Here is a 26,325-nt window from a genome sequence, read left to right as displayed (position 1 = left end):
GGGCCCTAGAGTCTAATGACAGTGGACAGATTGCTATACTGTTACAGCCAAGTGCTCCCTGATCCCTTTCCCCTGCTACTCATTCACTTTGTTTCCCCACCAAGACAAAAATAATGCCAATTAACAATAGAGAAAAAGAATCATAGTATATGATTTATTGGATAATGTGAAAGATTTACCAAAGAGAAAAAGCAACACAATGGGGTTGTAGGATCGTTATGAGTTAGTTATGTTTGGACTCTCTAAGTGCACCTTTATTGAAGTGTCAGGAAAGTCTCCTATCCAAAATGCAGGTGAAACCTTGTCTTAAGGCTCTACTGATCATCATAGACTCAGCCATTAATTATGGGAATACTCACTCCTTGCCACAGGGGCATGATAGCCCCCAACACTAGGCACACACACCCAGCTTCATCAATCCAGGCAAGAGACACTGATACAGGGAAATTCATCCTCATGGACCTTAAACAACACAAGAGAATACCTCCCACATTCTGGGAGCTCACCCTAGCCTTACTGTGTGCCATCTAAAGACACCAAGATTGGCCAGCCTAATTAAATCTGCCAGCACTAGCAACGTTCTCCATAAATATCCTCTAACAAACCACCCCCTTAAGCCCATTATAGAGGTACAACACAGCTCAGCTTTGACTCCCCCGATGTCCCTTGCTGTACTGCAGACTCAGCTCACAGTCTTCAGTATTGTTCCTATTCCTGGGTATGATGCTGACTGAGCCTCTAACAACAGCACTAACATCATGATTTATAAAGAAAGCACAGGAGTGAACAAAGTAGAAAAGAACAAATGAGGCAATACCCTAACAAAGACAGATGACTTTCACTTTCATCTGGCTAAGTACTTTATTCCAGAGAAGGATCTTTTTTTCCTTATTAAATCAGGCATTTCCAATGCTAGACCATTTTTCTTTTATTCTCCTTTCCCCCTCCCTAAATGATTTTGTACAAGTTAACAATAAAAATACATGTAAAAAATGTCAGTTAATAATAAAAGTACAATTAGATATCCCTTTAAAATTTATAAAATATTTTGTAAATATCTAATTTTATCCTCATAACAAACCTACAAGGCAGGTGCTGTTATAATCTTCCTTTTATAAATGAGAAAACTGAGACAAATAGAGGTTAAATGGCTTGCCAACAGGTTCACATAGCTAGTAAAGTCCCTGAGGCTGGATTTGAACTCAGTTCTTTCTGAATTTCAACTTTATCCACAATTTTTATATTCCCAGGCTCAGTTCTGGTTCCTTTCTATATGTTTATACTTGGTGTCTATGGACATTTATAGAAATTGATCAATTACCCATGACTAAAGCCATTCATGTCAACAGCTTAAACTCTGTTTCCACTATTTCCATGGCTCAGTGTCTCTTTTTAGAGTCTCAAAGAAATTAAACCAGGCAACTATGTTATGCCCAATGGTCAAAAGTTAAAAAAAAAGCCTAAAGTTTTAGGGGAATAAGCAAAGGTTGTGTTGGTAAAGATGCCTTTGCTTGACACAGGAAGATAGGGGTTAGTGTTGGAAGTGACTTAAGAGATCATTTTTAAAGATGAAAAAAATGAGGCTCATGGAGATTATTTTGGATGATTCTGACCAAGTCACCTAATCTGTCTGACCCTCAATTTTTTCACCTATAAAGTGGGTACAATAGTATATAAAATATGTACTTCACAAGTTGACAGGAAAACATTTTATAAATGTGTTAGTATTTTATTTACCTAAATAAGCCTATTTAATGACTAACGAGAGAAAAAGATCTGGATTCAACACAGAGCCCTGATACATACTGTTACCCTGGAAAATCACTTAATCTTTCAGAATCTCAATCAACTCTTCTAGACTCTAAGTGGAAGAGAAGGTTCTAAACTTTATTGGTAGAAGGAGTTCCTCATCAGAGGTCTCTTCTAACAATCAAACAACTCAACTGCAAAAACAAACAAGAAAACAAAACAAAACAAAAAGTTACCATTAGCAGCAAGGACAGATTTTAAACCCAGGGCTATGGGTTATATACATCCAGGTTTCTTCCCCTAAAATTGGGTGAAGGTAAGCTATTTCTTGTGGCTTATGTGCTTGTTGTGATGGTTGTTTTTCCATATTTTCCCCCTTTCCTTTGCAATTATTATTCTTGTTTCAAGGAGACATCATACTAACTGTGTGATTACAGTTACTTCAGCTGTTGCTTCCCCACCCTGAGAGAATAGAACCCTGTGAGTGCTCATTCTCTTGGGGAACCTTAGGTAATCATTTCATTCCTCGTTCCTAATTCCACTACCATATGTTTGTGCTTAAAACCGAGGTGAGAGAATCGCAGAAGACAAACGGGTAAACTTTTTCTCAGGGGAGACCTTTTCACTTGGATCTGCAGCTTTTACAGTTAATGTAAATAATCCCTCACAATTATCCCTCAACTCCACCTCGTTCCCCCCACCCCACTTCCCTAATGTCTGCATTTTTTCTTCCAACCCATCTTTAGCTTATTTTGCTTGTTAGTCCGGCCCAAGGGCATCATTTTATTTCAATACTAAAAGACAGATTCGAAGAACTCTTTGGAAAAATGACCCATTATGTCTACTGAATTCAACATAAAAGGATCCATAAATCTGAGGATACAGGAACTGCACAAGGGAAGCTTGCAACCATCAGGACTTTATCTCTCTTAACAGCACAATTGACTGGTCTTGCCTCCTTATACTTTTAACTCTATCTTTGCTGATGTTTTCCCCATCTTACTCCAATGCTTTTCCTTCAAGTGTTTATTGCTAAGTAGCTGGTGATGCAAAGATTTTTTTAAAAAGACAAAACTTGATGGGCTCCCCACTTCTTTGTCTTTGCTCACTGTTTGGTCATTGGTTTGCTTAAAAACAATAATAACAAAACCCTATCAAAGGCAGAAATATAGATTAGAGCTGAAACTAAAATTCTTCCTTTAAAGGGTTGGGTACTTTATTTTGTTTGCATCATATAACTCTCAATCACTTGGTGTTGTATTGGACAACTCTAGGAAGTTCAGCTGTCAGTAATTAGGTATATTTCTAATTCAGATGTTATTTCAGATATGTATACGGTTTTTAAAAATAAATTTAATACAACAATTAAATATGTTATGTCTATGTATCCAACTTATGATTTGCTAATTTTATTGATTCTCTTTTGGCCAGATCCCATATTATTAAAGCATGGGCATGGACAAGAGTCATTTAGGAAGGGGCAGCTAGGTGGCGTAGTGAGTGGAGCACCAGCCCTGGAGTCAGGAGGATCTGAGTTCAAATCTGTTTTCAGACACTTAACACAAAAACTAGCTGTGTGACCTTGGCCAAGTCACTTAACCCCAACTGCCCTCCAAAAAGCAAAAAAAAAAAAGTAATTTAGGATGCTTAGGAATTAGGGTTGTGATATGCATTATTAGAAGGAATATTCATATTGATAAAAGCACAGATTCTTTGAAGTTTTGATTCTCTGTTGTTATTCTGAAATATATTTAAATGGCTCATTTTGTGGTGGCAAAGAAATCAAGGGGATGCCCATCAATTAGGGAATGGCTAAACAAGTTGTAGTATATACTACTGTGCTATAAGAAATGAGGAGCAGATGGACTTCATAATAACTTGAAGAGACTTATATAAATTGATGCTAAGTGAGGAGAGCAGAACCAAGAGAACTTTGTACACAACTACAGACACATAGTTTTGTGTGACAACTAACTTTAATAGACTGGGCTCCTCTCACCAATACCAGGTTAGAGGACAACTCCAAAATACTCATGATGGAAAGGGCTATCCACATCCAGAGAAAGAACTACAGAGTCTGAGTGCAGATTGAAGCAAACTACCTGCTCTCTCTCTTTTGTGTTTTGTCCCTTCTTTCTCATTGTTCACTCCATTGGTTATAATCCTTCTTTACAACTTGACTAATGTTTAATGTGAAGGTATTTGTAGAACTTATATTTTATTGCATGTTGCCATGGGGAGGCAGGGTGGAAGAGAAGGGGGAGAAAATTTGAAACTCAAGGGATTGTGGAACTGAATATTGTAAACTAAAAGTAAATAAGTTGATAAAAAACATTTAAATGGAAAGTATATAAACTTCCATTTTATGTATCTAATTTGGAAATAGGGAGGGGTAAAAAGAACTTTATTAAATATTTAAAACAATTCAAACATAATTCAGAAAACATAATTTGTACATAAACAAAAGAGCTCATAATTGTTGTTCTCATATCTAGCTAATATTTATGAAAATTTAAAATGTCATATTGTCTCTCCTCATCCAAGCACACTCTTACATACACTCACATATACATAATAACATTTTAGCTCATGTTTTTTTTATCTCCAATGAAAAAATGTTATTAAGTATAACTATGACCTTTCCTTGCTGCCCCTGTGATTTACATAAACATGTTCATGAAAGAAAATATTGTGGAAAAAAAACAAAATGATTATTCTTTCAAAGTTAAATGATCTTAGAATCCAGTGATTTCCTGTAAGAGTTAAAAAAGGCATGGCATTGAATACAGAGAGCTGGTCTCAAAATTCATAAAACCTGAGTTCTGATACACTAGTTATGTTACCCTGAGCAAGTCACTTAACCCCTCAGTGCCCTTGGAAAATTGCAAAGTCTCTAAATTTCAGAGGTAAGGTCAAATTGTTGTTGGTAGAGCCATTTTCATCACAATGTTTTATTTGCCAATCATGGGGCTGGTACAAAAAAATAATCATAGGAATACTGAATATTTTGTTATTTTAGGAACGTTAGGAAATTACTTCAAAAATTCAAGTTGCATACCATAAAAAATAGGTTGAAATAGTTAGAGATGTTTGGCCTGGAGAAGAGTTGGGAAGGACTTGATTGATGACTTCAAATATTATTTGAAAGGTTGTTAACCTAATAGACCAGTTATGCTTGTTTTGTTTGGTTCCAGTGGGCAAAAAGTAGGAACAATGAATGGACATTGCAAAGAGTAAAATTTAGGCTACATTAAAGGAAAAACAGAAACAAAAACAAATCATCAGCTAATGAATCATGAGAACTTCACCAAAATGGCATATGCTTCCTTGGAAAGTAGAAGGCTCTCCTTTAGTGAGAGTTTTGAAGTAAAGACTGTACAAAATTGCTTGTTTTATTGTAGAAACAACTGTGTGTGTGTGTGTGTGTGTGTGTGTGTGTGTGTGTGTGTGTCTTTATCTCCTGAGGTCCTGTTCAGCTCTTAAAGATCTTGTTCACTGATACATGTGTGGCCTTGGACATACCTCTCAGGCTCACTTTTTCTACTGTGAAATATAGGGTCAGACTAGATGGTCTCTAGTACTTTCCAGTTGTGGTAGCCTTTTACTCTGATTTTTTTTTTACCACTTCTTTCTTTTCCCACATGTGATAGAGGCAAGGGTTGAACTGGCTCATAAGACCTGATTATTACATTTTCTGCGGGAACATTTACACTTCAGAAGCTGGCAAACAGTACAAATCATGGCTTGATATATTGTTTTGTTTAATGTCTTGACAAGAAAGTGATGAAGAAAATGTTAATAATACAGATTAAACTTAAAAGTGTGCAGTACATGCTTTATTTGTCCTTGAAAGCTGGGTGTTAAACACCTGCTCACCCCTGAATAAAGGCAACATTTCCTACTTATCACCTCCTTAAGTTAAATGTGATAAAACAATAACATATCATATCCACATCTATGCTCTAAAGGCTCCTTGTGTCAAGACTTGTGCCTTGTTAAATTCCATCTGAATAGAATTTGCTGTATTCCACATCCACAATATCATCTCTCACTTTAAAAATTGTTAAAACACATACCATTATGGAGCACAAAAAACTGCTTAATATCTGTTGAAATGAATTGAAATCTCCAGGTAAATGAGGGATTCCTAGTAACATCATTGGCAAATGAATAGACTCAAAAGTGCACTTTATAATATTAAAGCTTTTAAGGCACCATTGACACAAATTCAGAGTAATTCATGTGTCATTATAACAGAGTGAAAACGACCAAACTATTCACACCCAGAGGAAATTACCCTTACTCTTTTCTATACAGTTACTTAAATGTTAAATTGAAATAATAATATACATTCAATTTTAAGACTCTTACGATCACAGGTTGATTATGGCAGACATCCTAATGCACAGTATAAGGAATATGTTGATCTATTTCCTATCATTTGTATTATTAAGTCTAATAACCTACAACCATACTATCAAAGGTCATTACTTGAACCCTTGGACATAAAGCTACTGCTTCCAGCTCTCAGCATGGTGCCTCGCACACAGTAGACAGCAGATAAATGTTCATTATATTATAGTATACTAACAATAAAATGAAAGAGATTTGACTTAAAACAAAAACTTACCTGTATGATAGAACTTCCCTGAAAACCCCAGGTTGAAAGTAAAATTTTTGATTTGAGCTCTCAAAAGATTCTGAGTATCAAGCAGGGCCTGAAACAGATTTGAAAAATATATCATCAGACAAAGAATGATAACTGTTCCACTTTGTTGTAGTTGTTCATTTGTTTTCCAGTCATGTTGGAGTCCTTGTAACCCCATTTGGGGTTTTCTTGTCAAGGATACTGGAGTGGTATGCCATTTCCTTCTCCAGTGGATTAAGGGAAATGAAGGTTAAGTGTCTTGTTCACGGTTACACAACTAGCAAGTGTCTGAGGCTGGATTTAAATTCAGGTCTTCCTAACTCCAGATCCAACACTATATCCACTGAGCCAATTAACTACCTCAATAATAGATGGCTTGGAGCCAAACAACACAACTAGTATAATATTTGTATTAAGATGATGTGCCTTTGTTTCATTAAAGGATCTTTACCATTTCCCAAAAGTTCATTCTCTACTTCGTGTTTAATTTCATTCCCAATTCATTTTGCATTTTCAGTTTCTTCTCAAAATATATATGAAAATATATTGAGAGATGGACTTTGTATGTTGTCCATCTAATTAAAATCTGGACAGGAGTAATTTGTCATCTGTTTTTTCCCTATGTGGATGTTTACAACAAAATTTCACATGGTTAAGGATATTATTTAAGAGACTCTATACTGTTCTGGAACTTGGCACAATCAACACAACACCATATCCAAACAGAAGCATATGGGGAACTTTGCTAGTTATGAAAAATCCTTTTTAAATTCAGAGTCTACACAGTCTCTCCTCCTCGAAAATGTTCTATACAGTGATGAGTATACATCTCCCTTTTTCATGCTTCAGCTGATTTAATGTTCAGAGAGTGGTTAAACAAGAATATCTTTGTTGTTACATCCCTTAAATCATCTTCAGTTATGCCCTTAATGCAATACTTTCCCCTATAGCTTATTCTTACTAAAATTTTATATTCCCAAGAAAGTAGATATGGGCAACTAGATGGCATGGTGGATGGAGTGCTGGGCCTAAAGTCAGGAACACTCAACTTGGTGAATTCAAATCTGGCCTCAGACACTTACTACCTCTGTGACGCTGGGAAAGTCACTTGACCATGCATGCCTTAGTATCCTTATCTGTAAAATGAGCTGGAAAAGGAAATAGGGAACCACTCCAGTCTCTTGGCCAAGAAAACCCAAATGAGTTCATGAAGACATCACTGAAAAAGAACCAAACCACAAAATAAAATAGGTATAGCGGTTGATAGCAGCTAATGTTCTCCCACTCATCTTTTTCAGTTTTAATAAGGTCCCCACCTTTGGTATCTTCTTCTACTTCAAATAGAACCCTGCTACTGTATGCCTCAATATTTCATAATTGTATGACATCTAACATGAACCTCCTCTACATGTCATAGGTCTAGACCAGCAGCTATTTCTGCCTTTATTTTCTGTAGTCCCTATCACATTAAATCCTAAAAAGACTAGATAGAAAGGATTTCAAAAGGAAATTATCCTGGAAAACTTCATTTTACAGGAGAGACAAATGAAATACAGGGAGATTAAATGACTGCTCAAGGTTATTCAGATAGTGGTCATCATCACCTCAGTGTTTCACTGAAAGAGGCATTTCCAGAAGGGGGAAAGGATATACAAAACAGATAAGTTTGTATAGTGGTATGGAGTGGGCAGAGTGGGGGAGGAGGGAGAATGATGATAATGGCATTCAAGTATATAAGGTAATGGTGTAGAAGAAATAATAGATTTGTTAAGCCATGGGCAAGAGTTGGGCTAGCAAGAAAAAATTTTGACCACTGGAGACTAAAAGCCAGGTTGTAATGATTGGAGTCTGGATTCCCTAAGTCTTTGATTGTTGCCTTCTCCTCCCTTTTTCCTGTTCACCTTTTCGCATCTCTACACTATATATGTGACAACCCAAATTTCTCTATTACTTCTTGCATCATCTTTCTCTCTCCATATCCATCTTTTTAAAAGAATTCTTCCTTTCCGTCCATGCCTGTGGCTATCTTGCCCCCTCATTATCTTTCTTATTCCTTGTCTTTCCCTCTTTCTATGCCCTAACTATGCCACAAACTTGATGTGTGACCATGATCAAATTGCTTTATCTGTCTGGTCTTAGTTTTGTCATTTATAAAATGAGTGTCATAATAAAACTGACATTTCTCAAAGTATATTGGCCCCCTCAAAGTATATTGTGCACATTATCCCCTTCGGGTCTCATATCAACATTCTAAAGTAGCTACTATAAGCATTATCTCTCCTATTTTAGAGATGAGTAAACTGATGATCAGGGCATATCCATGGTCCAAGAACAAAAAGTGTCTTCCAGACTTTAGGTCCAGTTCGCTATTTATTAGATGGTATTGCCTCTGGATTTGACTAGATAACTTCAAGGTAGTTCCAAAACTGTGAACCTTTTAATTTGCTCTCTTTAAAACATTATCTGATGGGAAGATGATCCCTGCTCACCTTTGTAGAACTGGGGGATAATGGGTATGGAATGGTATGTGTGGGATTTTAAAAATATAATTTAGTTTGGGGGAATTTTTTTTCTTTCTTCTCTTCTTTATACATCATTATAATGGATGGTTTTCTGGCAGGGAGCCAGGAAGAATTATACAAAGTGATACCAGGGCTACTATAACAAAATATATTAGCAAATATTTATTTTGAAAGATAGAAATCTGAATTAAGTGATTATCTGTGGAGAGTTGAGAATAAAGTTTGGCCTTTGTTTCTATATTATAGTTTATATCTTTAAGGTAAGTTTGTAATAATTTTCTAAAGGTAGTTTTATGAGTTTTAATGCTATGGGATTATTCCATTATTTGTTCATTTGTTCAATATTTTTTGAGTAGCTACTAAGGACACTATATGTCACAAATAAAAATTTTCACTGAATATTATGATATAATGATTTTGTTAAATATTTCTACTGAGGACATGGTGCTATAAATCATAAATATAAAGTTTCATTGAATATTATGTCATGATGATTTTATTCATTTTTATATCTGGTTGATATAGGCTTACTTTATTATCACTAAGAGGGGCAAGCTTATGAAATCAATTATATGCATCAGACTGCTATATTTTCCTGCACTCTGGATGTTGCATTTCAGAAACAGCAAAATGACTTAAGTTCATATTCAGCAGCTCTTGTAGAGGTTTCAGTGGCAATTCAATGTGCTTCACATTCAGTATGAATTTACATGTTCTGCACAGGCATCATCTTTCTTATATAACTTAATTTTGTCTTTGGAAGACTAATAAGTATGTGCTTTAAAATGATATTGCACATCAAAGTATGCAATGAATTTAATCTACTGTTATAAGAACTTCTTGAGGTATAGCTATGCCTAATTTCATTTCATAGACAGGGAAACTAAGGTTTCTCACAGAACACAGATTTTAGAGATGGAAGGAACCTTTGAAATCATTTCATTCAACTGCCTTCATTTTACTCGTGAAGGCCCTGTCTTAGAGTGATAATGTAACTTATCCAAGGTTGAATCAGTAGTAAGTAGTAGATCCAGGATCCAGTTAACGTGTTCTTACCCCAAACCCAATACTCTGTCCAATGATTTTCCCTGTCACTAATTTGAGACCTGGGAATGTGTCAGAAGGTGGGTTGTACTCTAGATCTTCTAAGTCTAAATCCAACTCTTTATCCCCATTACTACTTTGATTGTTAAGGTCATTTCAAGAATACAGTTCCTCCCTGAAGATAATGTATGCAAGCATACCTTTATTGCTTTTTAAGGAACTTTAGCTACCCTTTTCCCACTCAAACACTGACCAAAGAGCCATAGAACTTTATTTTGCAGGGAGTGGGAGAGGGTGAGACTATACAAATTGTTATTAAGATCACTAACTTTTCTTTTAATTGTTCTATACTAAACTTCACACCTTCAACTATGTAGTGTGATAGAGTAAGAATATTAGACATGACTTTATAAAACTGGAATACAAATTCCAGTCTCCTCAAATAATAATCATGTGAATTTGGGCAAAATATAGATGGAATGCTTATAGGATTTGCATATGACACAAAACTCCGCAGAGGGAGAGCAAAAATATAAGCAGAATTAAAAAATATCTTGGAGGACTAGAATGTGGGTTGAATCCAAGAAGACAGAATTTAAGAGGGATAAATACAAGACTATTACACTTGATTTAAAACAAAATCAACCCCAATAAGTATAAGAGGGAGGAGATGATGTTAAAAGGTAGTTCATCTGAAAAAAGATTTAGTGGGGTTTGTCAATTGCAGGTTCAATATGAATCATCATTGTAATATGGAAACCAAATAATTTAAAGCAATTTTAGGCTACATTATGGAGATATAATATCTAGGACTAAGCAGGGAATGGTCCTATTGTACTTCATCAGAGTACATTTGGAAAATTGTGGTCTGCGACTAGCTTAAAAAGGTCTGATATCTAAAATAATTAGGTAGTTTTATTTTAATAATAATAACTAGCATTTTAGAGAGCTTTAAATTTTATAAAATATTTATGTGTTATTTTGTTTAATCTGCAGAACATCCCTGAAAAGAAACTTGAACACAGGTTAAGTGACTTGTCTAAGATCACATAAATAGTATGTGTCTAAAGCAGGATTTTAACTTAGGTCTTCCTAATTCCAAGTCCAGTACTTTATTTAGAGATTATCTACCACTTAAAATTCTAGGAAACTGGTGCTGTTATCAGAGGCCGGGTTGGTTCAGGGAAACATGGAGTTGGTAAATCAGAGCATTCTGAGGAGGCTGACTATGAAAATGAAGGGCTTTATTTCTGTGTCTTTTAAAATCATTTGGGGGTTATGAGACCTGTGAGATTCAAAAAAGGACAAGCTAGGGGGCAAGATAGCTCTTCTCCAGTATCTGAAAGGCTATCATTCAACAGAATGATTTATCTTGGTCTACTTGTTCCAAGCAGGCAGAACAAGGAATAAAGAATGGAGGTTACACAGGGCGGCTAGGTGGCACAGTGAATAAAGCACTGGCCCTGGAGTCAGGAGGATCTGGGTTGAAATGCGACCTCAGACACTTAACACACACACACACACACACACACACACACACACACACACACAAACTAGCCCTGTAACCTTGGGCAAGTCACTTAACCCCAATTGACCTCAAAAAAAAAAAAAAAGAAGAATGGAGGTTACAGAGAAATACATTTAAGCTTAAAAAAACCTTCCTAACAATTACAGTTATACTAAAGTAAGGTGGGCTTTCTGGAGAGGCAGCTAGTTTTTTTTTTTTCATTTGAAATCTTAAAAAAAAAAAAGACTTCTTTAATGCGGCGTCATAGAAGGAATTCTTCATTTATGGGTTGAGCAACATGACGTTTGAAGTATGTTCCAACTCTGATATTTTTGTAATTTGATGAAATCCTTTAATCTTTCTGATCTTTAGTTCTCTCATCTGCAAAATAGTGATTAAAATGCCTGTACTGCCAATTATAAGGACGTCAGGAAAGATTTGCTTTGTAAAGTGTAAATTGTTATATAAGCATAAGTTATTGTTATTTACTATTCTGTGCATCCATGAAGACAAAGCATTCATTTCTGGTGTGTGTATGCATTTCTAAGGGCATAGGGAATAGATGAAATTGTGTAGCTGATATGAACACAAAATGTTAACAAAAGAATTTTTAAAAGAACATAAGGTCCAAAAGAAACAGTAGGAAAAAAGCATGTAGGAAGAGGGCAATTAAATAAAATTTAAATTGGAATCTTCACAGGGACCAATATTTAGTCTTCCAACTTTTATAACATCCCACTGACTTCTTAGTTTCTATTCTTCACATTTACCAGCTAAAAAATATGAAGGTATGAATTTGTGGGAGGCAAAAAAAAGTAATCTGACAAAATAGAACTGTGAAAATGGGACAAAATGTGGGCTTTTATATTTCTTCAGATGCTCTCTTTTTGTCAGCATAAATAGATCAATTACAGTACATTAAAAAGACAGGGAAACATTAAAATTAAAAGAAACAGTAATAGATTTTATGTTAGCATACATGCCATTCTTTGGAATAACACCTGGCCCCTAAGTCTTTTTGCTCTCTTTCTAGCCTCCTGCAATATATTCTCACCAGTGCTAAAGCCTTTTGTGAGTGGACATGCATATGTGTTTGCAGTTGTTCTCCATTCTTGAAGTTGACCAAAATTACATTAATCCATATGAACATTTGGAATGGAAATTTCTCATGTCACTTTTCTTGTGAGCTACTGCAATTCTGCTTTGCTCATAGAACACAGCACCTTCTTTGATGCAGGCACACCATGGTGGCCATTCCTTTACCAGTGTCTTCTATGTCATGCAATCAATTCCAAAGTAAGACCTTGAGAGTATGCATGTATAACTTCCTCTAACCTCCATGTGAGTGCCTGACTTGTGTGAATTTTCTACAAATCATCTTTTAGGCAAATGTACACTTGGCATTCAAATAACAGTGCCAGCCCATCAGAGTTGCACTCTCTGCTTGGAAGTGTAGCTCAAGAAAGAACCTGAGTGTCTTGTACCTTATCTTGCCAGGTGATCTTTAGAATCTTCCTAAGACAATTCAAATGGATGTGATTCAGTTCCCTAGCATGGCATGGGTAGACTGTACAGGTTTCACAGGTATACAACAATGAGATCAGCAAAACAGCTCTGTAGGTCTTCAGTTTGATATCAGCCTCTTCTCTCCCACACTTTCTTTTGGAGCCTCCTAAACGCTGAGTTGATGCATGCATCATCTCTGGGTATGTCCCTGGTAAGTATGCTGCCAAAATAAGTGAACTTATCCACAGCATTCAATATTTCTGTAACCAAAGGTTCCATGTATGGGTGGTGTGCTGCTAGCTGGTAGAGAACCGGTGCTTTCTTGGTGTTAATTCTTAGGTCCAAATTAACCCAAGCATCAGAGAATCAATCCGTTCCTTGTTGCATTTCACTCTCAGAGACGACATTAAGTGCACAATCAAGGTAGGCAAAAGTGGTAAAATACTATGGGTAATGTCTTTTGATTCATGTATAAATCAGATTTAAGTAAGGCAGAGCTATGTAAAGTTGTCAGCCTCACTCTCTCTTACAGAGTCATCAAAATCCAGTAGCAAAACAAAAGTCAAGATGACCCATGGTAGCCTGAGAGGCAGTAGATGGCCTTGGTGTCTTAGAGTCTAACAAAGTTCTAAGCATCCATAGTGTTGCCTGCTTTATTTACCCCAAGCATTTGAAGACTTCCCTTGGTGGAATGAGTAGATAAGAACATTTTGTTCCAACATCCATGAAGGCAGTTGTTTTCATATAGTCTCCTCCATTAGACTGTAAGCTCCTTGAAAGCAGAGACTTTTTTGACTTTGTAGCCTAAGAACTTAACACAATGCCCGGCACAGAGGGGGAGCTTAATATATACTTATTTATTTAATGATTGACCAGAGATCCTATGTCAATCTGATACTGGAAAAATATAGGAAATTAACATAAGTCTATAAGATAAGTGCTAATGTCTCTATATCCAATCAGTTGTCAGTTTCTATTGTTTCTACCTTCTTAACATCTCTCATATAACCAGAAGCTAAATAGTAGAGTGGATAGAGTGCCATGACTGGAATTAGGAAGACTGAGTTAAATCTGGCCTCAATCACTTACTAGCTGTGTGACTCTGGACAAGCCATCAGACTATTTGCCTCAGTGTTCTCATCTATAAAATGGAGATAGTAATAACACCTGATTTCCAACATTGTTGTAAGGATAAAATGAGATAAGACTTAAGAATTGTAAAGCACTGTGCTTGGAACATAGTAAGTATTTTATGAATGTTAGTTGTATTATTATTACTGTTAATATTATACTCTTCTCTATTAGGACACTGAACCTACCCAGGTATAGTTTTTCATCACTTCATAGCTGGAATACACCATAGTTTGCTGGTTGGTCTCCTGCCACAATTTTCTCCCTCACTCTAGTCCATCCTCAACTCATCTGTCAAACTGATTTTCCTAAAGTTTAGGTCTGATCACATCACACCCTCTCTTCAGTAAATTTCAGTGGTTCCCTTTTGGCTCAAGGATAAAAGAAAAATCTTTTGACTGACTGCAAGATTCTTGTGTGGCTTTTACAATTCTACATGACCTGGCCCCTTCCTAACTTTTCATACCTTTCTCTCCTCTATTTTGACCTTCTTGCTATTCCTTAGGCATGATTCTCCATCCCGACTCCCAGTACATTCACTGTCTATACCCTATACCTGGAATGTTTTCCCTCTTCATCTGTACCTCATGGCTTCCCCAGTTTCCTTCAAGTCTTAGCTAAATGACCACCACATGCAAGAAGTCTTTCTCAATACTCCTTAATGCTAGTGTCTTCCCTTTGAGACTACCCTCTATTTATTCTGCATATACCTTGTTTGTACATAGTTGTTTACAAGTGTTCTACTCTATTATATTGTGAGATCCTTGAAAGGTATATACTATTTTCTACCTATATTCATATTACCAATGCACAGTGCCTGTCACATCATAATCTCTTAATAAACATTAGATGACTGGCTGGTTGTCTAGATATATGGTCAAAAGATGTAAACAAAATTCTCAAAAGAATTATTAAAATAGTAAGGGTTCTATGAAAGATTGCTTCTGCAGTTGTTCTCCTTGGGTTTCCACTCTGTGCTTACAGGGTAGGTGCCCTGGGGAATGACTGTCTCAAGTTCAAGGACATGGGTCCCCAGCACTGAAACTATGGCTTTCAGATCTGGTGTACTCCTCTTTACTAGTCAGGCAGCTGACGTACTTAGTTCAAAGAAAAGGTATTTACTGGAATGATGTAGTATGGACAGTTGTAACAAAATATCCTCCATAAAGCTAGGTCCATTCTCTACAAATAAATGGGGAGAGAAGTCACAAATAGGGAAGCACAACCATAGTGAGCACACATGGCCGAGGCAACTCACACTAGATAACCCTGTGTTATGCTCATGTTTCTGCCTTGGATCCTGCCCTTCAGTTGGACACGGGGCTATGCTGGAATCTATGACCCTGATCCTCCATCTAGTTCATCTCCTTGCTGCCAAACTTGACTCTTAATTAACTTCCTGGTAAGCACAGATTCCCCTGATGGGAGAGTTGCTAAAAGAGGTGCTATTGCTAATGGTGTGAGGTTTGGGAAGAGAAAATCCTTCCCTTTGTCTTGCTGCACTGTGGACATGGTGAAGGGAAAAGACAAAGAACAATTCTTGTTTCTTTTTCATAAATGACTCTCTTTTCAATAGATAAGGATGACTCTTTTAGTGAGCTGCAGAGCTGCCTGGCTCACTGTTTAAAGGCCATCTGGATAGAGCTACTCCTTTATCCAGCCAATGGCCAGCTGCCCTATGATCCCATCAACCTGATGAAGGGAATTTTCATACCTCTTAAAAGATGAACAAAATAGAAGCATTTCTATATACTTTCTATTCAAGCTATAAAAGGGCTACTCCCAATTTTATACCCTTTAAAATCTGCAAATAGGCCACTTTTAGAATAAACCACTCAAGGTATCACACTCTTTACATGGTACAAAGTTATCCTCTCAAAATATGAAAGGGTCTACTTTTTTTGCAATCACAAATACAGCTACTCTAAGTCTGAAAGGGAGAAACATCAATAGTCTATTGTCTTTGTAACCTAATATCTATTATATTATTTCAGAAAGTAGCTTAGGGAAACAGGCACAATTTCATCAAGTCTTTGGTCAACCCCACTCCATTACTCCAAATCAGTAATATGAAAAATACAAATTGAAAAAGCTTTGATGTTTTTCCTCACACTCAACAGATAGATGAAAATGTCAAAAGTTAGAAATAGTGAAAGTTGGGGCAAAGGCTTCAGGGAGATAGATGGTTGGTAAAAGTAAGAACTGATCTAATCATCCTAGAAAACAATTTGGAATTATCAAAAAAAAAATGCTTAAAATATTCATGCCTGACTTATTGATCCCACTTCTAACCATATATAGATAGATGATAGGTAGATAGATAGATATAAAGATAGACAGACAGACAGACATATAGATAGACAGACAGAGACAGAGATAGTGTGTATACCATTGATATCAAAGACAGTTCATATAAAGGGGATGGAGAAATTATCCATCTTCTCCTCTTTGCTGATGGAATTTTATTGATGTTTTTGTGTTAAATATCAGAACAATATCAGGCATTTTGAGTAAGCGATCATAAGCGATCAAAAGATCTGCCTAAAATCAAGTGGGTGATAAATGTACACTATTCTGATTTTACTGATCATTCTATGAAGTTGAACTTTCTCATGGACAGTGAGATAGGTCTAAAATGAGATAGGTCTAGATTTGAACAGGAGGAGAGAGGGAGAGAGACAGAGGCACAGAGATAAAGAGACTGAGGCAGAGAGAGGCAGAGAAATAGAAAGAGATGGAGAGGGAAAGCGAGAGAGAGAGACAGAGACAGTGACAGAGAGACAGAGAGAGAGAGACAGAGAGAAAGACAGAAAGATACAGATAGATCAAGCTACATTGCATTTGGGAAACTGCACAGTGCCTTCAATTATCTCAAACTCTTTGATACCATAAGTCTATCTTAAAATAAAAGAAAACACTATTCTCTCAGTGATGTTATGACTCTGGAAATCATGAACACATTAACCTCAGGAGAAGTACCAGCATCCAAAGAACTAAGAAAGGATCCAAATATAAATAGGAGACCACTTGAGTTTTTCACCAAGGATAACTTGCCTAAAAGAAAGAACCTCAAATGCAGGGTCAAGACATTTATGGTTATAAAAGAAGTGGGTTTGTCATTTAAAGAGAATCAGGGATAACAGAAACACTGGGGTTTTTACTTTTGTTCCTGAGATATTAGAAGAATTAGAAAAAGACCTTTAGCAAATTGTGTGTTCCTGCATAAGGGATAAAGAGCTAAGGGTAGTTAGGGACCTCAGACATCATCTAGTTCTAACTCTTCATTATATAGTTGGGGGAACTGAGGCTTAGGGAAGTCTAGTGGCTTGCCCAATGTAGTCTGAGTAGCAAGGATCAGAGGTGGGATTTAAATCCAGACAATCTGAATCCAGCAAAAATTGGCTTTCCATGGTATCAAATTAATATTATGGGAAAAAAATATGGACAGAAACTTCACAGAATAAAAAGACATGAATTGGTCGCCATCTTCATGGTTAGAGTTCCAATGCTAAAGAGATCAGAGATCCTCTGGATTTTCAAAGCATCAAATCTAGATTATTATAATTGACCACAATTGCTATAACTAACTGTCCACATTTAAATGAAAATAATCTCCATATATTTTTGTGACCATTTTCCATACTTGATTTAAGAGTTTATTACTGGTGCCAAAACAACTTCCTAGGCTGTGTACTCTCATTTAATAGCCCACCAACAGAAACCCCCCCCCCAAAATATATTATGATAAGAGAAATGCATTTAAAACAACTTTGAGGTACCAACTCACACCTATCAGAGTAGCTAATATGACAAAAAAGGAAAATATTGGATGTTGGAGGGGATATGTGAAAACTGGGACACTAATGTACTGCTGGTGGAATTGTGAACTGATTCAACCATTCTGAAGAACAATTTGTAACTATGCCCAAAGGGCTATAAAGCTGTGCATACCCTTTGATCCAGCAATACCACTGCTAGGTCTATGTCCCAAAGACATTCAAAAAAGGGAAAAGGACTGGCATTTGCAATTAATACTTATAGCATCCCTTTTAATGGTAGCAAAATATTGGAAATTGAGGGGATGCCCATCAATTGGGGAATGGCTGGACAAGTTGTGGTATATGATTGTAATGGAGTATTATTGTGCTGTAAGAAACGACAAGCAGGATGATTTCAGAAAAACCTGGAAAAACTTACATGAACCATTACATAGTGAAGTGAACAGAGCCAGGAGAACATTGTACAAAATAACAGCAATATTGTTCATGGAAGAACTCTGAGAGACTTAGCTATTCTCAGCAATACAATGATCTAGACAATCCCAAAGGACAAATGATGAAGCATACTATCTGCCTCAAGAGAAAGAACTGATATTGATTGAATAAGGACTAAAGCATGCTATTTTTATATTCTTTGATTTTTTTTCCTTTTGAATCTTCTTGTACAAAATGACTATTATGGAAATATTCTCCATAATCATACACATATCTGATTGCTTACCATCTCAGGGAGGGGGATTAAGAGAGAAAGACAGAATTTGGAAATCAAAACTTTAAATAAAAACGTTAAAAAAATTAAAAATATATTTAGAAGCTGGCCCTTTCAGAAGTTAAATGTTATTGTTCAGTTGTTTCAGTCATTTCCAACTCTTACACCCCTTTGGAATTTTCTTGGCAAAGATATTGGAGTAGTTTGTCATTTCCTTTCCAGATCATTTTGCAGATGAGAATACTCAGGCATACAGGTTTAAGTGACTTGCCCAGCGTCACGTAGCTACTAAGTCTCTGAGCTGGATTGGAACTCAGGTCTTCCTGGCTCCAGGTCTGGCACTATCCTATTTTTCCCCCTGCATAAGTGAGATAGAAAGCCTCTAAGAATAAATCAACCACACCAGGAAAAAAGGAAGATGTTTTTAGTAGTTGTGTATCTTGGTTTTCTCTGTGCTTCCAATTTTCTTCCAGATGACTTGAGGGGGTGCTTGATGTTTCCCTAAATGTTCATCTATTTCATAATCTCTATCATAGAATAGACCAAAGAAAGGACTCAGTATGAAAGCCAAGGGAAAAAAATACATAGTGATCTAGTTATTTATTCTAGGCCCAAAGCATAAATTATAAGCAGCTTTTGAGATAGACAGGTGAGGGAAGGCTGTTGCCGGAATACCTAGAGCTGAGTGCCAAGTGATGATACATTAGTGCTGAAATAGAAAAGGAAAAAAAAGCTAAAATAAGTCCCAAGGCTTATGGTTAATCACGCTAGCCCAGTACTTTAAAGTTTTTTACATATCACATTTTGTTTGTGGGTGATGAGGTATTTTTTTTAAATCAAAATGTTAATGCTAATTTTTCTATAAAAATTAAACTGGGGGAAAATATTTCACATTTCCTTACAGTAGAGTGCCTTTAGGAAACTATTAGTTCCAGCTTCTACTTTCAACTGAACAGCAGATGGGTTTGTGTATGATAAGTCTATATTAATTTTTTTCCATATGTTGATAGTTGAAAATACTTTTTTTTTTCCCTAGTAGGAAGGTTGAAATGCATGGAATCCCAGATGAGGGAAACTAAGTGTCTCAATCTCCAAGCCACAGAAGATCTGCTATTATTGCTAAGAAAACTGTATTTTCTTTTATCTTTACAAAGATATGTATGTGAATCTCTTAACCACCCTACTTAGAATATTTAAAAATTGAAAGTGCTATATATTAATTTTTGGATTAATTTTTACATTAGGCTTTTCAGCACAGATTAATGCCTCTGGAGAATTTTATGTTCCATTAAAACATCACAATGGGAAGCTGCTAATTGAGTGATTGGGAGGGGTAACTTGACTTGATGCCCTGACAGCCAATGGTGGAACACTTCCTTATTTGTCTCTCTCTCTCTCTCTCTCTCTCTCTCTCTCTCTCTCTCTCTCTCTCTCTCTCTCTCTCTCTTTAGCCCACCAACTATTCTGGGGTCTGATGAAGAATCTCAGTGTAATTCATGTTTTAATAAAAAATAATTGTAAAACACTTTTCAAAATATTGTGAAATGTGTGATAAAAGAATATGAAGAAAGATCATTTTCTTATCTTTCTGGGGACTAATTATAAGTAATTTTCAATATATATTTTAAGACTTGTATTAGGGGAAGATGTTGAAAGCTGATTTGGAACATCTGAACCCATGGATCAGTTTACACCTAGAGAGGTAGACAGAGACCTTAACCTAACCCCTTGGAAAGGGGTTTGTAATGGGAATGTAAATTTTTAAGATCTTCCCTGCCTCTAGGCTTAAGTGCACCTGGAGCCTGTGGTGGGAGGCTTGTTTTTTAGGAGATACTTTGTGATTGGGCAGTGGGTCAAGAAGGTTGTTACATTCTCTGAGCCAGGAGAAGGCTATATAAGCCCTGATGGGAGGCTTTGCTTTGGGGCTCACTTTGAGAAGTGTTGTGTGATTTGACTAGATAAGACTCTGGACAGCCATTGTTGAGAGCCCCCCGGCTTTGAAAACCCAGATGTTAATGCTTCCCTCTCTGGTAACTGTGATTTGGTATGGATGAAATGGTTGGACAGTTTGGAAGCCTGTCTCTTGATCTGTTTCTCTGTCTTGAAATGTTTCTGTCTGTATACTCTGAAGTTCAGGGTGCTGACCTTTTTCCCCTGAACTAGGTAAATTATATGTGTTTGATTGATTAAAGTAAGCTTGTTAACCCATTTTGAGTTGCTTTCCTTTAGAAAAAAGATCTAAGAACCTGTGTTGGCAGCCACCCTGGGGACACTGGGGTGCTTGCCGCTACAAGGTTATCTTGCTGAGGGGTTATTACTCAACTACTTATATAAATGAGAGGAGCCTTAAGTAGAGTTCGGCAGGGGTTAGTCAACAGGAACAGAAACTTGGAGCTTAGGTCATGGGGGATGGGTCATGACTGAGATTGAATTTTAACCTGTGACAGGGTACATACAATAAGGTATCCATGACTTTGACGAGCAGTTCTCAAGATATAGATCACAGACACTTGGAGAGCCAAGAATAATTCAAACACAGTCATGCACCCATATGAAACCATATACATTTTTGCATTTCTTGCTTTTAAATCTACCAAAATAAATTCCCTGTAGATTCATGTCTAAGGGTGAAATTTTCATCAGGTCAACCAGACTTAGGATTTCTGAAAAGTGTGAATTAGCCAATGACTTCTATAATAAACAAATATACATTCTGAAAGCTGAATAATGTGTCTCATATATATATATATTTCTATTTTTCAAACATTTATTTGAAGTTTTAATTGATAAAATATATATTTATTTAAAAGCATTATTAAATTCATATTTGACTTTTTGTCATGTATTTTCATGAAGCATAATCATATCATAATCATCATAATCATGTGTTGGTTTGTGAAATTTGGATTGGTCAAAAGAAAAGTGCATGACAATATAACAATAGAAGAATTCTAAACATATATGGCAGTTTCATACACAAGGGTATGCTTCTTTTAATCAGCAAGATTTTTAGGAGTAGCAGCACTTTGCAGTATATAGGTTCTGTTTACAGCCAGTTGGAACCATTATTCCCAAGAATCAACTCCTGTGGATGTGTATCCCCACCAACTGCCAACCAATTTTCACCTATAAGGCAAGCAAAATAGCTTAGCTGAAGGATTAAAGCACTCTGAGGGAGAGAAGGGAGACAGTATGTGCCAATAATTTTTGAAAGAATACACATCCAGGGGCAGTTAGGTGGCATAGTGAATAGAACACCAGCCCTGGAGTCAGGAGGACCTGAGTTCAAATCTGGCCTCAGACACTTAACACAAAAACTAGCCTGTGACCTTGGGCAAGTCACTTAACCCCAACTGCCCTCCATAAAGCAAAACAAACAAACAAAAAAGAATAAGCATCCATTACAAACCTACTATGTGCAAGACATTATGTCACTCTTATTGCAAATATCTCATTTGATCCTCAAAACAACCCTATAAGATAGATGCTGTTATTATTACCATATTATATCTAGGGAAATTGAGGCAGACAGAGTTTCAGTGACTTGCCCAGGGTCCCACAGCTCATATATGTCTGAGACTGAATTTGATTTTCAGGCCCATAGAACTATCCACTGAATTACCTATTTGCCACCTTGACCATGACCTTCCCTCAAACAACAATGGAAGACAGTTAAAGACCCTGATTCCCAAAACCTTGTGAATAACAGTGTTATGTGTATCACTATCCCTGTTTCCAGCCCAGGCTCCACAGCCATTGTTAAGGGAAACAACTACTGTGGAGAGGTGGCCCATTTTTCATTATACCATGAACATCAATTTCTGCCATCTAACACCACTAGCTACCATCTGTCATGGAAAATCAAGAGCCCCAGAAGTGGCAACATCTCCTAACCTGAGACCATTGGTTTTGCTTCCAGCCCTACCTTGCCAACCAGCATTTGGGGAAGCTACCCCAGAGGAAATTTGGCCTGGCACTGAAGCCTCTGCCTCCTTAAAACCACAACTACAGAAGTTTCTTGCTACCAAATTCCTTGGCACTGTCCCATGGTTCAACATCAGAAATGGATATAATTTTATTAATAGGAATGACATTAAAGAAGAGGTATTCTCATCTGCTTTGCTGCTGCATTTTAAATACTAAGCGACTGTTCCATTTGACTTTCAACTAATTTCTCTCATATGTCTCATCTCCCCCATTAAAATGTGAGCTCGTGTGCCTACTTTCATTTTCAAGCTGTCATCACTGATTGTTTACAGTTCTCAAATCCCAGACCTCCTAGAGATAGAAGAACAAAGCAATTTCTTGATCTCATACCTTCTTCTTCTACCATGAAAAGAGCACTCCAATAGATTTAAAAATACTTTACCTTGTACGACTATGAGAGACTACATGATATAAAAGTTGGAAGAGAGTAAGCACTGTAATTGGATAAAAAGCTCAAAAGTCTATGATTTACAGAGACTCAAATCCTGCTCCTTAATCACCCAGGAGTATTTCCTACTCTTCTTACCTCCTTGTTTCCATCAGCTTCTCAGATGAGTTTAACATTGATCCAGTTATATGTCTATTGGCTACGCTGTTCTCTAACAACTTCTAGAGTCTGACTCCTCAGCCCTCACTATACCATAAGAATGATGCCTCACTATACTTCCTCCCATCTTGGCCTAAAGAAGGGTTGTCTTCCCTTATATTGTTTGCTTACTTGTGTCACCTCAACTTTAGTCCACCTGCTAAATTCTAAGACCCCTAATCCTGCCTCTGAAGAAGAAGTGAGCCTTCTCTGCCTGGGGCTTGAAGAAACCTCTCCTGCATTTCTGGATCTTCAAGCTCCTTACTTTGTCTTTCATATTTTCACATTTTGCTCCCAGTTGCTTGCTTTGTTACACAACCTTTTGTTTGTTTTTTTTTCTTGGGAACAGATTATAGAGAACAGAATTTTTACTAGTTCAACTCTTAATGAGAGAAATTCACATATACCATGGTACCTGTAGCATTTTCTAGGCTTTTCTGTCCATGTTTCTATTTTATGGCCATTTTCTCCCAAGTTATCTTGCTTTCTCTTCCTGAAACTCAACTCCCAGGTGGTACGACCCCAAGTTGTTCCACATTGGCTAAATTCAACTGACAGAACCACCCCACTACAAATAAATACTGGTCATTTTTTCCCCTAAAGTTAGTCCTCAGCAAGTTGTAATAGTACTGGAATTTAAAGATCTCCCATTATTGGCTTGCTTTTTGGATTGATTGTGTTAAAACCCAGACACTTGTGGGATGGACTTGTTGGTGTGAAAAGAGAGGGATGAACTGGGAGGAGCTGGTGATGTGAATTTAGAGGGACACAAGAAAAGAGAGAGGCAGAAGAACTTTTTGGAAGCAGCATTGTGGAGGCAGAAAAGGAGAGGATTGCTGAGGGCAAGTTTGAACTGCCCAGGACTTTTTAGAGCTGCCAAGGACTGAGGAGACATGGCTATTATGCTGGTACTTTGTCTGTCTGTTTTGATGTTGTTTTGCCAGATTCGTCCACTGGTGAAGGCCAATGCTGTTGTTGCAGAGGTTCTGGAAACTTGCTGTTGGTTCAGAAACACTGAAGAAGGATTTTCTTGTTGTATGTTTACAGAAATCCTGGAAGAGGGTTTTGCTAATGTTTTCAGGGGTCCTAGGACTGTTCTCCAGACAAAGAATGAATTAATGAGGACACTGGCAATGTATCTTGTGTCCTTGCTAAGCTGTGTCTCCCCAGCAACAAAGATTGCTGAGAACTAGTCAAGATGAAGAAAAGACCTCTCTTTGGGTATTAAATGCTGTGCTTAAGCTTGTTGTAACGCTGGGGTTGATTCAATTGTGATCCAAGGGTGGGGAACTTTTGATTTTTTTGTGCTCTGTGATTGACCAAATGAATGTACTTTACTTATGACTGGAAACTAATCTCCATTTGAGAAGAGGGGCTTTGTGACTGACTAAATGAAGGTACTGCCTAGGGGTGGAGTAGTACTTAGAAGAGGGTCTTTGGGATTGACTAAATGAATTATAATGTCCAGGGGTGGAGTAGCACTTGGAGATTATTGAATTACACTTGATGAATGCTGTATTTTGAATTATGCTATATTTTGATTTTCTATGTTGTTAATTTGTCACTGAATAAAATGGAGAGCACCTATGCTCGTATTGTGAACCTTGGGAAGTTGCCTTTGCTTGGCATTACACAAGTGAACCAATATCCTTATCATAACTTATTGATTTTACTTGAGTCCATTAGAGATATAGCCTAGTATACCAGGTAGAATGCTGGACTGGAAGATAAGGGGATATGAATTTGAACTCTGCCTTAAACACTGACTAGCTGTGTGACCCTCAGCAAATCACCAAACCTCTCTTGGTCTTATTTTCTTCATCTGTAAAATGAGAGCGTTGGAATTGATAACCTCTGAAGTCCTTCACATCTCTAAATGTATGGCCCTGTGATCTTTTCCTAGTTATAGGGGATTAAAACTTTGGAAACTGCCTGCTATGATATTACTTACAATACTAATTACATATTCTCTCTAAAACCTCTGCTCCTTTAATTGAGTGCAAACATTTTACTATAGAGGACCTAGAAAAAAAGACAGGTAGAAGTAATAGCTGGGGAGTATGGTTAAGATTTAGGCCGGATAGGGGAAAACCCAAGATGGCATAGAAAAGATAGCGATTCCCTCGAGCTCTCCTCAAAACCTCTCCAAGAAACTTTAAATGATGCTTCAAAACAAATTCTTTTGACCCACAAAAGGACGGGGTGAAAAAATTTCCCAGCCTAAGAGAATTTAGCAGGTTGCCAGGAAAGGTCTGTAACACCAAGGTGAGAATGGAGGACAGGCTGTTCCAGCACAGGTTGCACCCCAGTCAACCAGCAGTAGGACTTGAGGGCCAATGAAGCAGTGGTGGCAGTGGTGGTTTCTAGAGAAAACTGAAGCAAACAGAAATCAAGTGACTTGCCGAGAGAAAGACAGCTAGTAAGTGTCTGAGATTAGATTCGAATTTAGGTCTTCCTGACTTTATGATGCCAAACTTAATAATATCTTATAATAATAAAATACAAAGTAAATGGTGGAGTGGGCAGGTGGTTCAGGAGAAAAAAAAATCTCATGTAGAAGATTGTCCTTGAGCTATGAAGAAAATTAGAGGTTCAAAGAGGTAGAAATGAGGAGAGAATGAATTCTAGGTATTTAGGACATGGTATTGTAATGCCAAGCACAAGCAACTTCCAGGTTTGCATTAGGATCACAGCAAACTCCATCATTCACAGAAAATCAAAATACAGCATTCACCATGTATATCAATAATTTAGAAAGTCCTCAATTTCAGTCAAAAAGTACTAAGGTCCAAGTATTCCACCTCTGGACAGTACATTCATTTAGTCAATCACAAAGTCTTCTCTCTATTTAACTGGAGATTAGTTTCCAATCATAAACCAAGTACATTCATTTGGTCAGTTACAAAGCACAAAAATCAAAGTACTCCACCCCTGGATCACAACTGAATTACAATTATCATCAGTTACCACTAAGCACCTTCTCAAAGAGGAAAAGGAAAGCCCAAAGGCCATCTACCCCTAAGCCACACCAAGGTTATGATATCACAGCATTCAATATACAAGGAGAGGTCTTTTCTTCATCTTGACCTGAGGCAAGTTCTTAGCAATCTCCATTACTGGGGAGACAAAGCTTAACAAAGCCACAATATACATTGCC

At 37.0% G+C, this 26,325-nt stretch overlaps 1 protein-coding gene across 3 annotated transcripts in view; it reads right to left on the bottom strand.

The window, feature by feature from the left end:
* The window catches only part of LOC138167030 (bifunctional heparan sulfate N-deacetylase/N-sulfotransferase 3), a 233,962-nt gene that overhangs the window by 142,377 nt on the left and 65,260 nt on the right, over positions 1-26,325 (bottom strand). For all 3 annotated transcript variants that reach the window (XM_069095607.1, XM_069095589.1, XM_069095598.1), the window contains exon 3: positions 6,380-6,467. In XM_069095607.1, coding sequence (XP_068951708.1) covers positions 6,380-6,467 — 88 coding nt within the window. The remainder of the gene's footprint in view (positions 1-6,379; positions 6,468-26,325) is intronic.

This window comes from Petaurus breviceps, unplaced genomic scaffold (assembly GCF_028583685.1).
Source record: "Petaurus breviceps papuanus isolate PSGF00001 unplaced genomic scaffold, PetGlider_PUasm1.0 126, whole genome shotgun sequence".
NCBI lineage: Eukaryota > Metazoa > Chordata > Mammalia > Diprotodontia > Petauridae > Petaurus > Petaurus breviceps.
Note: the sequence above shows the minus strand (reverse complement) of the source record. Positions and strands in the feature narration are given on the sequence as shown.